Source organism: Fringilla coelebs (genome assembly GCF_963513975.1).
Source record: "Fringilla coelebs genome assembly, chromosome: 2".
Lineage (NCBI taxonomy): Eukaryota > Metazoa > Chordata > Aves > Passeriformes > Fringillidae > Fringilla > Fringilla coelebs.
Window position 1 is genome coordinate 18,629,119 of NC_140029.1, and position 17,856 is coordinate 18,646,974.

The window sequence follows — 17,856 nt, forward strand, 5'->3', positions numbered from 1 at the left end:
TCACCTCTTGAATTATTTTAAGTCCTCTTTAAAAGACCCGATGCATACTTTATGTTGGTGATGTTTTGTTTGTTTTCAAAGCAATAGAGTAAGGCTGCCAGCTTTGAACTTTGAAAGTCTTGAGAAATGGCTGAGCTTGGACAGTTTATCTAAACACGATGCTTACAGCTGTGTTTCATTGAATGCACTTAATGGCTGACATGACAGACCCATTTGTTCATTTTCACCGAGTAGTAACTGATTACATTTTCTCTTGGCTATCATTCAGCTAAAGTTGCATTGTCCTGTGCATTGTTTCCTTTCTCAGCTGCTAAGTCATTATTTTGGAAACTCTCCTTTTTGTTTGATTTTTTTTTTTTTTTTGCATGGGGAGTGGTTTGGGATTTTTTGGTTGGGTTGTTTCAGTTTTCTTGGGAGGGAGAGGGGGATTGTGTTTTTGTTATTTTGTCGTTTGACTTTTTTACAGTGCCATATGTGTTTTGGGTAGAAATGGAGCAATGTTGATTTTTGCTTAGTAGTACTAACACAGAGGTTTCCTACACTTTTAGGATTCAGTTCCAGGATCTTCTTCCCATTTATCCAGCCTTATTATTTCTCCCCATTTATTCCAGCCTGGCTTTATAATGATTTTTAGTAGAAATTTCTTTATGGAAAATGAGTGCAGCTGCAGCCTAGAACATGTGGATTTTTTCCTTTTAGACCCAGCTAAAATATGAATGTATCATATTTTTAAAAGTTAAAACAAAACCTGTTTGGTTGACAGCCCTGTAATTTACATCTCTTATGGTTTATTTTTCTAGGGAGGCAGCAGCAGCTGGAAGCTGAGGACCCATATGTGGAGGCTGATCAAGACCTGCACAGGAGGGTGGAGCGTTCAGTGGAGCCACCCACAGAAAGGCCTGGGGAGAGGCGCATGGCAGAAATGAAGAAGCTGTATGGTGCTGAAGCTGCCAAAATCCAGGCAATGGAGGCTGCCATGCAGCTTGTCTTCGACAGGAACTGTGACAAAAAGCAGCCCAAATACTGGCCCATTATTCCCCTTAAGCTGTGAGTACCTGTGCTGTGCTCTGATGTGGCCCAGTGCTATAGGGTCAGGTGCCTCAGGTTGGGCTGCTGAAAGAACAAACTGCAAGTTTTGGTTTTGGGCTTTGATGGAGAGTCTGGCAAGGACAGTATGTATTTGTTTGGCCTTTTTTTCTTTTACAGTGTCTGTCAGTGTTGTTCACAGTCCATTCAACACACATATAGTTGTCGAGCAGTAATAGGAGGGACAGGAATATCAAACCTGTCTAAAATTCAATCATTTGATACCCGCTTGCCTTCACCGTACATGCAAGAAACATAACAACATCCATACCCACTGAACTGGGAAAACTTAAAGTCTTTTTCTTCTCTGCATTGCTTTATGAATTGTCTGCTCTTCCTGTTTAGGAATTTGAGTGATCCTATTTTCCAGTCTTATTTAACATAGTAGTATTAGGATCTTGTTTCACACAGCATAGCTTGAAGTGTTATGTCTGCTAATCTTGGATTTTTTTGAGAATCAGGAGCCCACTGGCCAAGATACAACTTATCAAATTACCATAGCCCAGACATTGGAATTCTTTTTCAAAGGTTTATAATAAAGCAGGAAGTTTTTCTTCCAGACTGATACTTGTCTGGCAGGAGTTTGACTCTAAAGCAACATTATATAGAAAAATGTTTTAATGAAGGGGTGGAAGGATCAGGCAGAAGCCTGATGTGGTCGTCTGTTAGAGATCTCTTTAGCAGAAGAGAAACTTAAGAGGACACAGTGCTATTGGAGCCTACAATGTTTTTTGCCATTCTAATAAAAAGCAGCAATGGGCTTGAAGACTTGAAGCTTTAAAGAAAGCTTATTAGGTTGATAGACTATATCTGACCAATGTTTACAGAGCTGTGGAAGCCAGGTAGCCCTGTGGGCTATATGTCTGTTTTAGGTGCAGGTTTCCAATGGCCAAGAGCATAGGACATGCACAAAATTTAACTACAAGCAAGTAGATGTGTTTTCATCCATCTGCACAGAGATGTGCCTCTGTGTGTGCTCATCCATCTGCACTAGCTGTTTTGGTTCTGCTTCTGCCACTCTTGACTTTGGGCCAGTTGTGTTTGCCCACACTGAGTGAGGCACACTGGTGGTTTGTGTAAGAAAGGCTGAACTGGCCCCTCAAAACCTGTGGCTCCTTAGCAAATGGTACCCTGAATGTTTAAAAGGACTCTCTGTGAAGCTCTGCTGATAAATATTATTGTGGATTGAAGGGCAATAGTCTGTGACATTACTACATTTCCATACCAGGGCAAAGGAATTGTCTGCTGGTTTCATAGTGACATGCTCATCTGCCTTCCTGGCAACAGAGGAAGGTTACAATTAAAATTTTAACTTCAATTCATGCTGAGTTTCCAGAGTTTCTCTGTAGCATGTGTAGTTTGTAATACACTCAGCAGTTGCTGTGCCCTCTGCAGCAGCCAGCTGAAACAAAGCAAGTCTGCAGTGCAGTTTGGAATATCTTTGTTTTAGTAGTAGTTACTGTTTTTTCAAAGCAGAATTTCCATCTCAGTTCCACCTCTTACACAGATGAAATTAAATTGAATGCTGAAATGAAAAAACCTCCAGTTTCCAAGACTTACTTCTGGTGTGATTAATCTGAAAAATTTCAGTGAGACAGGAGAGAGAAAAGGATTATTAACAGTTCTGCGTTTGTTGTCACTCTTGTTTTTGGCGGGTTTTGTCAAAAAATCAGTGTTTTGTTTGGGTTTCCTTCCTTTGACCAAATAAATTTTCTTCCTAACACCTTGTAATTTACTTTTATTTTTTTATATAAACAAACTTCCATACTTAGAACACTTCAGTTCTTAGATGGTAAAGCTTTCTTTTAGCTGCTGTATTGTTTAAGGAAGATTGAACTTAGAGCAGGAGTGTTTTTAACATATGGAGAAGCACGAGGAGTGTTGACAGGACTTTCACAGCATTGTCAGGCAATACCACATATGCATGGTGTGGTGCAAAATGAATGGGAGGGTTGCTGTATCCACTGGGGGAAACCCTGTCACAGATTAATATGGATAAATGTCTCTGTTCCTATTTGAAATGTTTCCAGTGTGGTGATGGTGTTGTCCCTGTGCAGTTCAGTTCAGAAAAAAAAGGAAGAATGGGTAAGGTAGGACTGGGCTGTTCTTACTTTTCAACACAAGTTCCAGTTCTTGCTGTGGTTGATTCTTCATCCAACTGGTTTTGCTAGCAGAAGCAGAAATTCTGGTCTCAAAAGGTATTTGTGGAGACTTCATAAAAGACAAACATTGAATTCTTTTCCTACTTCACATAATATGTAAAATAAATCTATAAAAATAAATATATAAAGGAAATTACCATTGGTTCTTCTAAGTATTTTTAAGAGGGTTTAATATGCTTAAATATGCTATGAGGTTAGAAGGAGAGAGAATTGGATGAGTTGTCCCTTAAGAGCCATGTACTAACTCCTGAAATACCCTACTGCAGATTTAAAAGTTGCTGCCAAATAATCTCATTTCAGGGGATGGGCCAGCAAAATGGGACATGTGGCCAACTACCCCTAGATGTCCCATCTTGCTGGAAATTCAGGAGAACTTGAAAATTCTGTGTTGCAGTTCTTTCACTATATCTTCCATGTCATTTTACATTTCTGATAAATACCTCACATAAAAGCAAGTGATCATGGAGGAAATGTAGCAGCAACTCCAAAATGCCACTTCAGTTGTCTGTAACATTCACCTTTCTTGCACACATGTATTATGCTGCAGTCCTCAGTCATGGGAACATGCACACCATTTTTCCCCAATGTTCCTTGACTGGAGTGCCACTGTGGTGCTGCAGACTTGATTCTTCCTTCTCCAGAAGGTTGCACCTTCACTTTCAATTATGCCAACTGTTGGTATAGCCCTGCCCAAAGGGAATTCTTCACTTGCTGGTGGTACTGTTTCTCATGAGCTTTTCCCAGCTCCAGTAGAAGGAATTATACCCTGAAGTCAAAAGTTGTCATCCACTCAGTCTTGATTTCAAAAACTGGTTTCTTCATTTGTTACAAGCAAATCAGCCTTGTTTTCTGGAGAAGAGTTTGTGATTGGTTGAAGATGCTTTGAAGATAGGAGAAAAATGTAATAGGTCTTTTCTACTAAAAGCCTTCTTAAAAGGAATGAGAAAAAAAGACCTTTTCAGAATTGGTGTGATATAAATGTAACATAGAAATGAAGCAATGACCTGTTTCCTACTGAAAGAAAAATTGCTTACTTTTATGATGACGTTGTCAAGAGCTCTTGTTCTTTTAGAATTTTTTCCCCATACAGCAGCTGACAGCTCAGTGTGCCTCTGTGTACAGGGAAGAGATTGAACCCTTTTGATTTGATCATTTTCTCAATCAGTGTTACGGGTAAGTATTCATCCTTCTTGACAGGGGTCTCATTAATGGCTGGCTGCAAACATCACACACTTGGAAAAAATATTAATAAAAAGCAACCTAAATTTCTGTAACAGCCTTTATGAAGGAAAAACATTACATATGTAACACATGCGGATTTGGTCGCTTGTGTCTTTCTCTTAGTAAAAGCTTCTCATTTGTTACATGAAATATGCTGTAAATATTGGTGTCTTCATCTCTTGTTGCACTAATAGCAGTCTAGCTCTTGGTGTAGAAATTGAGAAAAGCAAGACACAGATTCAGCTGCTTGAATTTTGAGTTTTAAGTGTGATTTTTGGCATGTTGGGCTGAACATTTTGGCTGAAAGAATTAGAGAGGGGCCAAGATTGTTGCCCAAAATGTGAAATACAGTCTGTCAAAATGAAACATCCCAACTCTGTTTTCCTTCTGATTTCTTAAAAGTGTAAGCTCCTGGAAAATGTATTATTTGATAAATAATACATTCATGCTGTGACAAAAAATCTTTTTTCATGTTAGTGTGCTAATCAATCAGCTGTCCATCCTCTCTGACCTGCTGTCTCCTGTGTTCCTATATGGATAGTCCAAAGGACACTAATTCTTACAGGCTCTTTTCTAGGCAGAATAGCAGCCTGTAAGGGAGTCTCAGCTGCTTCTGAAGGGTGATTATAGCCAGAGGGTGTTCAAGGCTTCACACCTCTTCCTGTATTCTCACATAGCTGGAATTGCTGAGCTGGCACACAGTGACATGTGTAGAGGAGCTCGGGGTGGGTGGGTGACAGACCATGACATTGCCATTTGGGTGTTGTGTTGGAGACCTGGCTGTCATGGCAGAGGAATTGGCTTGTACTCAGTCCATTCTTTGGAGTTGGTCATACAGGCATCAGCCTCAACAGGTCAGGAATGGTGCTGGCTTGCTTTGCCAAAAGTAGAGAAAGACTTGCTTCTCTTGAGCTTGCAGGGAGTAATGGAGATTCTCTATGCATGGATTTCATTACACAGTAACAGAAGAAATTTTTTCCCCTTTAATCATGAATCCTTTTCTTCTAAGAAGGCAAGCAGGCAGAGTAAATGCAAACATACATAGTTTTTGAAAAGAAAATACTTTTCAGCCTAATGGTGCCAATACCACTGCTGGTTCCCTAAACTAGGTTGAGATCTTTTGCCTGCAAAGCCTTTTGAAAAACCAAAATACACATAACTGCTATGCCCATGACTGTCGTTTTCAGCCATCCCAAAGACGTAATTTGTGGGGAGGAAGGAATGAGAAAAGAGGAAAGGATTGGTGGGGATTGCTAGAGTTACAAGTGGTACTCCTTAACTTTAAGAGTTTGTTTTAAATAAAAGCAACAATTTATTGACTCAATAAGAAGTGAGGCAAAAGTCTATGAGGAGCTATTAAAAATAAATTACACCACTGTCTTTGGATTTCCATAATCTGGACCTTACTGATAGCTGGGGAGGGCTAAAAAAAATAGTGTTTATTCATGTCCCCTAGACAGCTGGCATCAGATGTTGGCACTGGAAGATAACCAGATTTCTGGTCTGTTTATAGGGATGTTTAGGGCTTCTACTGAAGATGGAGATTGAAATCCCAGTTCTAAAGTTCAGCTTTCACCTATCTCATGCATTTTCTAGTTACAGCAACCCCTCCTGTCTGGTGACTCAGCTCCACCAAAGTTGCTGTTATTGAGGTCAAAAGGAGTCAAGTTGGAAGACACCTAGTGTTAAGATGTTTAATGTAATCCCATTTACTTGTTATTTGGCCTGAGATTCAGTAAACTCTTTTGGTCTAGGCTTGTACAAGTAGCCAGCATGAAGAAGTCTCTGCATTGTATTTCAGCAATTTTGATAGTCATATAGCTGGGTTGCTCCCATCCTTTGCATTGGACAGGAAAAGATCTCAGTCATCACATCTGGTTTCTGCTACCTCCAGCAACATCATCATCTTTTTTAGAATTAAGATCTTGTAATATCTTCTATGTGGACAGAAGGCAGGGACTTCACAGAAATAAATGCTTGAAGTATGTTTTTACTTAAGCAATAACTCATCAAAGGCCACATTTCTGGTCTGTAGCATATTCCATGAAGTGGCTGAGTAATAGCTGAAGGCTCCCCTAATGCTGTCCTTTCCTGAAAAGTGGTGAGGTTGAGATAAAACTTCAGCCAGTTATGCTGCAATGCACTTGAAACGCAAGTTATGTCAGTTTTTCCAAACAGAATAATTCTTACATGACTGCAGAATATAAATCTGAAATGCACTTTAAACCAATAGCAGTGGAATGAATAATAGACTGTGTAATGCTAAGGTAGTAGTATTCACTATTTAATCAGTTTTTCTCCACATGTGTTGATGAATTTAGGATTTCCAGTAATGCCAGACCACACTGCAGTAGAGACAAGAAAATATTTGTTGAGCAAAACATGACATTTTCATTATTACTGCTCTGCAACAGAGTTGTGTCAGCAGTGTCACAGCTGCTTTGCTGTCCTGTTTTGATATCACTGCCCTGGGTGTTTGGGGCACACTGGAAGTCCTTCCTCCTCAGAGAAGTCCTGTAGTTGAGCATGCTTATGGCAGCTGTTTTTGTCATTTTATCCTGGCCCTGTGGTCCTTGTCACCTTTTTCTGCTGGCTGCTGGACTCAGATGTGCCAGCTGTGCTGTCTTTCTCTGAAAGGATGCTGAGTGTGGGATATGTGTGATGACATGATGGTCCCATGGCAACAGGCTGTGATATCATCAGTGCCAGATGGTGAATTCTTTCAGGAACACATCAGAAAGAACAGCTGTGTTGTGCTATAGAAAATCCTTACTCCAGAACTGCTCTTCGCTATCACCACAGAAAAGAGAGAAAATGGCAGACAAAATTTTCCCTCCTTTGCTTTTTGTGTTGAACAGATCCCTCTTCAGGTCACGTAGAGCTCCAGTGTGAGAGCATAAACATGTATCTCCAGAATGGAAAGTGCTTTATAGAGGGCTTGTTAACAAGATTAGTTATTTGCCCTTTGTGAGTGTGTTTTACTATGCAGACCTGTTTTAGAAAGATGTCCTGTACTTTCTCTGTCAACAGCATTTAAATCTTGTTTAAAAGCAGAAAAAGAGCTGCCTTTCTGTCTCTTCCCTTCAGTAGCTTAGTCTAGCTGTGTTACTTGCATTTTCAAGTCTAACAAAATGAAATCTGTTTCTCTGGCATGGTTAGAGCTAAAGCTTTTTTGTGGTAAATACATTGATAGTAATTAGCAGCTAGTGATTTGTGTTACTTTTGGAAATTGTCATTCCAGGCACAGCCTGCAGTGCAATAGTCCCCATCAGCATGTCAGAATTGTTCACCTCAAACCAAGAAGATATGATGTCCTACTGAAATAAAACATACCAACTGCTTATATTGTTTGAAAATTTTAAATACCTTACTAAAAGCCAATAATTAAACAATTTTGTTTTGCTAGTTAAACTTCCTTCATGACAGGCTTTTGAAGTCTGAGTTTTTGTAAAACGGTTACAATGCTAAAAACATTCAGCAGATTCTCAAGTACAACGCAGATTTTTTTTCATTCTAGTAGGGTGCCCAAAATTATTATAATAATTGTTAAGAATATGTGTCCAAAGATTGTGTTGTGTTTCTTGATTTTCCAACATTATTTTGATTTCCTGGTTTCCAGTATTAAAATTTGAGTTTTTTTCTAATATAATTCTTAGCCGAGCAACCTTTAAAATGTTGAGTGGGTTAGCAGCTGCACTTTCAAGGCCTGAAATACCATCTGAATGTATATTGAATGTAGGAAAAACGCCTCCACTGCCTCTCCCACCACTGCCACCCCCATAAAGCTGCCTGGAATTAAATGAACATGCACTGTGATGCATTTTTCTGGCCACATCCATGACACTTTATATCTCCAAGAATCCAACTGAGCAGTTTCCTGGGCTTCTCTTTTCCTCAGTTCTTTTCATCACACCTCTCTTCTTGCTCTCTCATGTTCTTTTTCGCAAAGACTCCTTCCTGACTGTGTCTCTCCACCTCAGCACATGCTGTTCTGCAGTCAGATGATGCTCTCTCAGCCCCTGCACTCCTCTTTGCCTCGGACAGGGAGGGCAAAAACTGTTGCCTGGACACTCAGTTGCTGGCAGAGCACCTGAGGAGGACTAATGGAGATGACCAGATTTTCTGGTCAATGCCTCTGGCACCATAAATGCTGAAAGCAGAAAGTACCAAGACCCTTCCCACAGCATTGCCCCTGACCTGTCAGTGGGTAAGGGAAGATTTTTCTCTCCTCTTTTCCTACCTAAAAGAAGATTTTCTCACTGTTGTGCAAATGGTGGGAATTGTGTCACTGCCAGTTTGTTTCTCTCCACTGCAGCCAGTCACCCAAAACCTTTCTAAAGTTGCAGCGCAATGAACCACCACAATCCTGTTGAACACCAGGGAAAGCTTTTGTAAGACTTTCCCCTAGTGGGAGAAACAATTGCTGGATACAGTGCCTGGCCTGCACAATCCATCTGTTAAATTTATGTGTCTCAACAGTACATCTCAGTCAAGTGCACCTCCAAGGGCAAGGAGTAACTGTAACTTGGGAGTTCAGCCATTTGGAAGACCTACCAGGCAACTGTGATCTATTACCACCCAGCAGATGAGGACGTTGCTAAGGCAGTTTCTCGATGTAAGAATGATTTTATCTTTTTTTTCTCTCTTTTCAGCCCTCTTGGCCAGCTGGCATCCCGTTTTTTCCTTTTCCAGCAGGCATTGGTTCAGTTTGGCGTAATCCTTCAGAGTGGGAGCAGTAGCCTATTTAGAGCTTCAAACACATAAAGACTGACTGGCTGGAACCCCAGAGAACAACCTAGCAAGAGGCTGGTGAGGGCATTTAGCCAGACCATCTCTGAAATACTATTGTTAAAAGAACCTGATGTGCATGTTAAGTAAACATCAAATATGCAAGACCCAGTACATGTAACTTGCAGATAATAGCATAAGGTAATGGGCCCTATCTCCAAATAAATAATAGCACCCTCATAACCACAGGCAGTTTCAATATTTCCTGTTCACTTTCAATGTCCTCTGGATGGGTCACAATAAAGGCTCCACAGGCTCCAGCAGGAGCTGGATTTAGTATTAAACCCTAGGTAAAATGAGGGAAAGAAATTTCTCCTGCATGCAAACAGGCAAAAGCTCTAGAATAAATGTGATCCAGGAAGTTATTATATAAAGGCATTGATAATTTCATTTGCATATAAAATAATAACAACAAGAACGGAAGCTAAATTATCCCATATATACAGAAACCCTGGGTGTTCAGGATTGGCTATTCATTATTCTCTTGTCATATAAAGCAATTCAGTCTGCAGCTGCATTTCTCTTACAAATCCAATTCAATCAAGAGAACCGAAACATCATTAGCAAACCCACTGATTTATCCACCAGTAAAGTGCTGATACAGGCCTCTGTTCCTGCTGCTAATAAATTTTCTGCATAGCAGTGTTGGCTCTCTCTAGGGATCTCCCATTATTCTAATGACTACAGATTTCAAACTTAACCACTGGAATTTTTCAACCTGAAAGTCCATAACAGTAGGGTTCAAAACCTGTGGGAGTCACAGGAAAGAAAGGACATGAGCCAAAGCATCCAGTTGCCTCAGAGATGTGTCTAGATGAAACTATAGATAGAGCAGCACCTGGTGCCTTAGAAAATTGCTGTAGTAAGACCTTTTTTTCCCCTTTCTGAAAGACATTGTCTCCTGTTTTGCTCATCACTTCCTCACCCTATTTCCTTCAATGGGCTTGCCTGCAGAGCCTTGCCTCCCTCTCTGTACCTTTCCCTGGCTCCTGCTTGGTTTGTTGCCTTAATTGCCAGCCTGCAGGCTCATTTACCTCTGCCTCAACCTCTGTTCTCCTACAGAACTGCAGGAAACGGTGTGATAACCCCTGGTGGATGTTGTCTCTGGTTCCTCCTGCACATCATCTGCCATCAGGGCTCTGGGCAGTCAGTCACTTCCGAGCTCATCACAGCATCACCTTGTTGATACTACATATGCATGAGCCCTTACACACTCTTTCAAGGCTTGGGCACGCACTTCTGCTTCCTTTCCAAGGTGGACTTCAAACAGTGTCACTTCTAATGGGTGTTTGAAGTAATGTTGTCTTTTTCTTTTGGGAATAATTTTACAGGTGGCAGTTTCTGTAGCTTCTTTGACGGCCTTAGGTCATTTTGTCTGCCAGGTTCTTGTGATGTTTGGTTTGCCTGTGGCCCTTTCATCTTTTAAACACAAAGAAGCTATTTCCTTGGAATATTGGATGGCAGAATTAATGTTCTAGTCTATCTGGCAGTTACAAAACTCTCATGTTCAGCCTGAACTTTATTAAATAAAAAGAAGTACAAGAAGTAAGAATCCAGATTCACCTATGACAGGATAATGTGTTTAATATAGTTTTAATAAAAAGTTTTATTACATTCCTCACTTGGAATATTATTTTTCTATTTGCTGAACATGATATCCAAGAGAACAAGAATCAAATAACAAGAGTCTTAAAAAAGTGTTCTTTATTTAAAAAATACAGGCACTCCTATTTATCTTATGTATGCTATAAATAAAGGATAAAAGTATCATCAATGTAAGATACTCGACACTTTCATTTACTTTTATCTCTCCTAATTGAAGAATGGTTACCTATGGGTGACTAGTGTGTTCTGCTTTTTATGTTTTAATCATGTACTTGTGCATCTGCAAAAAATTAGCTAATTTTTGTCTGTACTGAAAGTAGGAGGACAATGCTCTTGTTTAGAATAGGTGTTTGGTTTTTTTTTAGGGAAAAATCACCAGGTTTATTAGTCTAGAGAATGAGAAGTTACATTAATCTTCCAAACTCAACATTTAATATCAAAATGTCATCTCGTTATTTTTCAAGTTCCTCAGTTTCATTTCTCAGGTTGGGCCTTCTGGGAGGGCTCTTGCTCATCTGACCAGAATGGCTAGAGTTTTTTTACTCCTGAGTGTCACATTTCTGGCAGGTCTAATGTGTTTGGCTTTCTGTGAAGTCAGAAGGAGGTCAGAAGCATTTCCATGATGTCAGCAGATCTGAAGCCACACCTTCCTCCCAAAACCACATCTCACAGAGCTGATGGAGGATGTTGTGTTTAGAGCTGCCTCTGTTACATCCCAGTGAAAAACCTGCAGGGCTCTGCCAGCTCCTGTAGCTCCCCCAGCCCAGGACACCCATCTTCTGCAGCCTGCTGGCACTGTGGGCACAGCAAGGATGGTACATTATTGCTGGCTAATGGAGTCTTTCCCATCTTTCCTCCAACACATCACATTTTTGCCACAAACCACAGCTCTGGTATAGCCACTTGCCAGAACTGGACTGTGCAAAGCAGGAAGAGCGGTACAGAAGCAATAAAACATTCTCACTGTGTGTGGGGAGAGAAAATCCCAACACAAAACCCAAACCAGCATTTTGGAATGTGTGTTAGTAAAAAACTAAAGCTGAGTGGCCCTTTAGGAGAGAATTTAACTCAGCTTTGTGATACAGTTTAAGGCACCATTCCCATTTACAGAGCTGCATTGAAACCTTCTGTAATCAGTTAGGAGATTGTACCTATTGACAGAAGTAAAAAAATGAGAACTAAAGTGAAATCAGCTGGCTATTTCTCAGTCTCCACTGCCCAACTAAAGCAGGAAAAGTGTTAAAATGACTCCTGCAATTTTCCTCTCCAGTTTTTTGAGTTTAATTTTTCAGCTTGCAAAAAAAGGCACCTGAGAATGTTCTTAAATGCTCTCTGTGCCTGCCATCAAAGGAGTTTTCTACTTTGGAAAAAGAGAGAGAGCCTTGTCTCAAAACGTACTTTGCCAGGAATTCTGTCCTGATTAGGCTGCCTTGGAGCGCTTTCTTGGGAAGCTGCCATGCTGAAGTTGTTGGATGGCAGCCATGTGTTCAACACTCTCAAAATAAAGTCTTTTCCCTTAATTTGCAGTGCAACAGAAAACTGAAGTTGAACCTATTGATGCCACTGGAGGGTGGGGCTAACATACATATGTATGCAATTATTTTCAGAATATTGCAATGAGTGCATATATGCTCACACAGAGATTGCTCTGAAGTTGAATTCTAATGTTCCTTGGGTATGCATTTTGCCTCCCTCTCGTTTCTTCATTTGCAAATTATTCCACATTCAAATCTCCCCAGTGGTACTAATGAAAATGTTGGATAATCCATACTCCCCTAAAGACCCTGGCTGTGGCCTCTCCAGCCCACATGATCATACCTCACAATAGGAACTTAGCAAAGCACTTCAGTAAGTGTTTATATCCAAGACTTCTAGACTGAACTCATCAATCTCAAGTGAATTTTTCAGCCCAAATGTTTTAGAATGAGGTATGTGGAAGAATGCCTTCATAGGATTATTGTATCATGATTCACATAGCAGGAGGTAAGACTTTTCTCTCTCTCACTATGAGAAATGGTTGTCAGCATTTCTACATTTCACAGATCCATTCAGGAGGATGAAATGAGATGGGCTGCACATGAAAGGAAAGGTTGTATTCGCTTATGTGTTTTTCTGTATACCACTCATCTGTTTTCAGATTGTTGGTGCACACATTCACTCTCAAGCTTTCTGCTCTATATAATGCTTTACTGAAATCACTCTTGCTCTCTCAGACCACATATTATTTCCTACATGGTTCCCTACCAGGTGTGGGTTATCTATGTGGCATGCAGACAGAGAAAGGCACAGAAGCAATTGTGTGTATCCAGAATAAAAACAGCTTATACAATGATATAAGGTGTCCCCCAGAGCTGGATCTCTCAGGGACACTCATAAAATATCCTTGCACATAATTGAAAAATTCTGTGCTTAGGGTAAGGTCCCTTATGGAGGCCTAAGTAAAAGCAGAGATCCTAATCAATATATTAATCCTTTGTTTCCAATTATATCTCCTGATTTTTTTTGTGCCTCTAAAATCACAAAGCAACATTGTTAATTCCACAATGAGTTCCACAAGGGGTGCATGAAATAGAGATGAGTCTATCTTTTAGCACTGACGATGTATTTAGTACTCCATAATTAACACCAAAATGGTAATCACTAATTTTCAGATAAAATTAACTGTGGTGCATTGGGAAAAAATATGCATTTTGTTGAATATATAATTATATATTTTTCAAAGCAATCACTGCTTATATTTCCATATTGAGAAACAGTTGTTGGAAATGTGACCTACTTGGTAATAAGAAACAGTTTTCATTTTGAAAACTATTTATTTCTTATACTATCATACCTGAATGTTAAATTCCAGGAGGAGTATCTACATGTTGGCTAAACTGCATCAAATTACTTCTCATTTTTTATCTTTCCCTTTCTCTCTTTTCCCCCGGACTAAATAGTGCCAATGATCTGAACCATTTTGTTGAGCATTTTGCTGGATGAGCTTTGCAAACAGATCTCTGCAGTGAGCACTAAAAAGTGGTTTTGGTAGCAGCTGTTGGAGTCTACAGTGGATCAGCTTCACATAATAGGTACAAAAGACAGAGGAGAGCATGAGTCATTCCCCTTGATGTACCTCGAGTTGCTGAGAGGTGACCACACAGGTCACCTCCTCTTTACACACAGATATAAAGTGCACAAAGTGTACAAAGGGACCCAGCTGTCACCTTACTTCTCTTTAACATCCACGGCCTCTGTGAACAGAAGATCACATGGGAGAGAAAAACCACAGTATGCCTCAACTGTACATGGAATCACAGAAGCTTAATGCAGAGAGGATGGCTCAACCCCCCTTGAGAAAGGCCTCAGAGAACACTCACTGCAACTAAAACCAGTTTTTATCACTTCTGATTTCCTAAAAGCTAAAATACATTTGTGTTAACATTCAAAAGGAGGCAGTTTTATGAGTCCCCATTTATAAGGTTTTGGAAATTTGCAGGATTTTTGCAAAAGCAGAGTAGCACCCCATACACTCACTCTAATCCTCTGGTAAGTGGCCATGACTGCTCCCCACTGACAGTGCCTATGTAGTAGTCAGAGGAAGGAATATCATGATTAACCATTAGCTTCACTGTTGGCAGAGGGAGCCATGGGAGAGGGCCTCACATACAGCTGATGTGGGAGCTGAGAACCCACTGAAACACATAACCCATTAGCACATATTTTTATTAAACCACTGTCTTTAATGCACCAGAATGTTTAGTCAAAGCTGAAACATTAAGTGGAAACACACTGCCTTTGATTCTGTTTTTAATTGGGAAGGTTCCTACCTAGGGCAATCTGTCTAGTTAGACAGCCTGAGGAAAGAGTGGGAGTGAGAAACAGAGACAAACAGGTAACGGCAGCTATCATACCATTCCATCCACAAAATGGGATTTGTTTTAGAGCTAGGATGCTCTGCAGTGGAGAAGTGGAGAAACAGATGGAATCTGATAAACTAAAACAACGAAAAAAGAATTCTATGCAATGAGCCTTCCCTTAATCTAGAAATCTGTTTCACCACTAATTGCTGGAAATGGTCAAATACAGTAAAATGGATATTTCCTACTGATGCCATGCCCTCGGTTACAACTAGTGAGACCCCACATTCCATCTTGCCTCTTCTTGACTGATCTTGAGACTGAAGTTACATCTTGGTCTGAACATCAAATGGCCTCCTTAAAACATCTCCAGAGAGGAACTTACTGCTCCAGAACCAGTTATGAGGTAATCCAAGCACCCTACAGGGGGTGAAGGTGTCTCTTGAAACACCTGGTATCACAATGTTAGTATTAGGGTAACTCTGCATATAGAAAAATGTTTGCAGGTTGTCACCTAAACTATGGAAAAGGTTTTAAGCACCCAACATAGACAATGACATAAATCAGTGCAGAATTCTAACCTTCGCTTTCTATTTTGTGGATCAAATGTGCAGCAGTTGTTTTATAATCCCTTGATAAGAGATTGTTTGGACCACTCTGGCTTCCAGCATCATTTACAGCAGGCCTTTATCCCTTCCTTACAGCTACCAGCTATAGCACCCAAGGGACCATTCAAACAGGGAGACAATGCTTCAGCCTTGGTGCTCTACATTGTGTCCTAGATACAAGAGCAAGAGCATGGACCAGAATCCAGTCATGAGCCTTTACCAAACAGAGAAATACCTGCTTCTCCAGACATCTTGGTTTTGAAATTAAATCCATTCGTTTCTATTCCTAACAGAAATTTCAAGTATTCCTGTCTCCCTGGCCTCAATTGAATATTACAATGTAGTTTTGCTTAAGGAACCAAAACTTCTGTCAACTTCTCTCTCCACTTATCAGAGACTTGGTACTTGGTACAGTGAGTGGAAATCACCACTGACTGTGGAGCCATAACCAATATTTGGACAGCTGTTCTTTGCTTTACCCTTTGGAGAGAAAAAAGACCAACATTTCTGAGAATGGCAGAAAGTGAGTCCGTCCTCTCCCTGAAAATGTGTTGATATGGACAACTTCTTCTGCACTCCCTTAGGAATATCTGCCTCATACTTCAGAGGAAGTCTGTAAACCCAGACTGGACAGCACTGATCAACTTCCCTTGAAGAACTCATCCTATGGATTTCAGTGATGTAGAGTTACCCTTAAGTGCAAGTACAGTCAGAACTAAGGGGCATTTTTCAGCTGATTCTATTATAAATCAAACAGTATGCTGTACCAACTTCAAAGAATATAAATTTCAACTAATTTTTATTTTAAAAAAGGAAACTAACTTACACCTTCACCAGCACATAGTGCTGCAAACAGTGGGATGCTCTTACCATTTGCCTCTTGTTCCCACCATATTTCAGTACTATTTAGTGCCACTCTAGTTAAGGGTCATGTGCTATTTCCATAATTAATCTAATTTTTCAAATGTGCATAGCTCATCTACTTTAATTCCCAGTGGGGTCTGGAAGCAGCTTGCTAGTAACCAGCTTAGCTATGATTTTTTTTATCTTTATAAAATGGCTTACTCCATCAATCCACTTATTGCCTGTTAGAGGAGAGGCATTTACTCCCTGATCCCACGGTGCTTGCGTGGTGTTGAGCCCACAGACCTTACTGGAAAAGCATACATGTTCATTAATCAATGCAAAAGCCTCAGATCATTTTGAGACTGTGATTTTTTTTTTTTAATGGAAAAGAAACTACACATTAACATTGCAACTTTAATAATGAGTGCACACACTCTTTTGGGAGCAGGGCCTGAATTTCTGAAGTATGAACTAATTTCCCTAAAAATTAGTGTTCACACTTCTGTCACTCTTTTGCTTTTTAACGTTATTAATATGTTCTTAAGCAATCGATCTCAACTTGAGGTGAAAAATATTGTTACATAATTGAATAGATTGATGTGTTAATGATCATAAGAGGAAATGAAATATATCCTTACACTGCACATAAATAACAGAAGATTAGTGTATTATTATTGTGGCAAAGACAAAAGAAATGCATGCCAAGTACCCAGTTAATGTAAATCAGCACAATCTGATTGATATTAGTCACTGTAGATGCACTTATTCTGTCTAAAGCACAGGCCTTTGCAACTGAAGCAATCAAATTGCTCTAATGGTAAAAGTCCAATTCAGGAAAGCAACTAAACTGAAAAAGCTGACTTCGCCACTCACTTCCCTACCTGTCATCAGTGTCTGTGAAGGATGACTCCTGTGTGATCCTCACTGTTGTTTTACCTCCAACACCTCTCGGTGTGGGGAAGGGGTTACTGGTAATCTCCTAAGGGAGAAACCACCCATATGCCCCTGAACTACCTGGTCTGTTACTTCCAGGGTCCCGTTCATCGAATTTTCCCAAAGCCAGGACACATTCCTCGCAGTGCTTAGAGTGACAAAGTCCCTGCGCGCACCGTCCTACACGGCTGTGTGGCTGGAACGTCGCTCAGGTGGCAGCTCCCGCAGTGCAGCGTGACGCTGGAAGCGGCATGAGACGCTTCAGAAGGGGCTGTGAAGATAAGAATCACACTGCTGAGCACGGGTACAGAGAGTAATGAATGAAATGATGTTGTGTTTGAGCACACAGTGCCCTTGCCATTGTCACAGAGAAACATTAGGGGGCAGGTGCCTCTGAAGGTCAAGGGTGCCCGCAGCTCAGGTTCCCAAGGTTTCCCAGGCGAGAGGGTCAGGGGTCCTGCCTGCCCGCGGCGGCGCGTCCCTGGCAGACTTCGAGGACGGGGGATGTCACGCCGGGGGAGGACGGGGGATGTCACACCCGAGGAGGATGGGGGCGGCGGCGGGACCGAGCGCGACCCCCGGGCGGCAGCGGCGGCCGCGGGGGGGCGCTGTGCCCCCTGCCCCGCGCGGCCGGGCCGGGCCGGGCCCCTGGGGCGGTGCAGGCGGGGCCGCCCCGCCCCTCCCGGCCCTCCCGCCCCTCGCTCCCGCCGCAGGCGAGCCCAGCCGAGCCCGCCACTGCGAGAGCTGCGGCCGCTGCCCTCCGCCTGC

At 41.2% G+C, this 17,856-nt stretch overlaps 1 protein-coding gene across 1 annotated transcript in view; it reads left to right on the top strand.

Annotated features, from left to right (window-relative positions):
* Window positions 1-3,166, top strand: part of GEMIN8 (gem nuclear organelle associated protein 8) — a 28,425-nt gene extending 25,259 nt beyond the window's left edge. Inside the window, exon 5 of the mRNA XM_084226480.1 lies at window positions 801-3,166. Coding sequence (XP_084082606.1) covers window positions 801-1,051 — 251 coding nt within the window. The 3' untranslated portion in view covers window positions 1,052-3,166. The remainder of the gene's footprint in view (window positions 1-800) is intronic.
* Window positions 3,167-17,856: the final 14,690 nt, after the last annotated feature.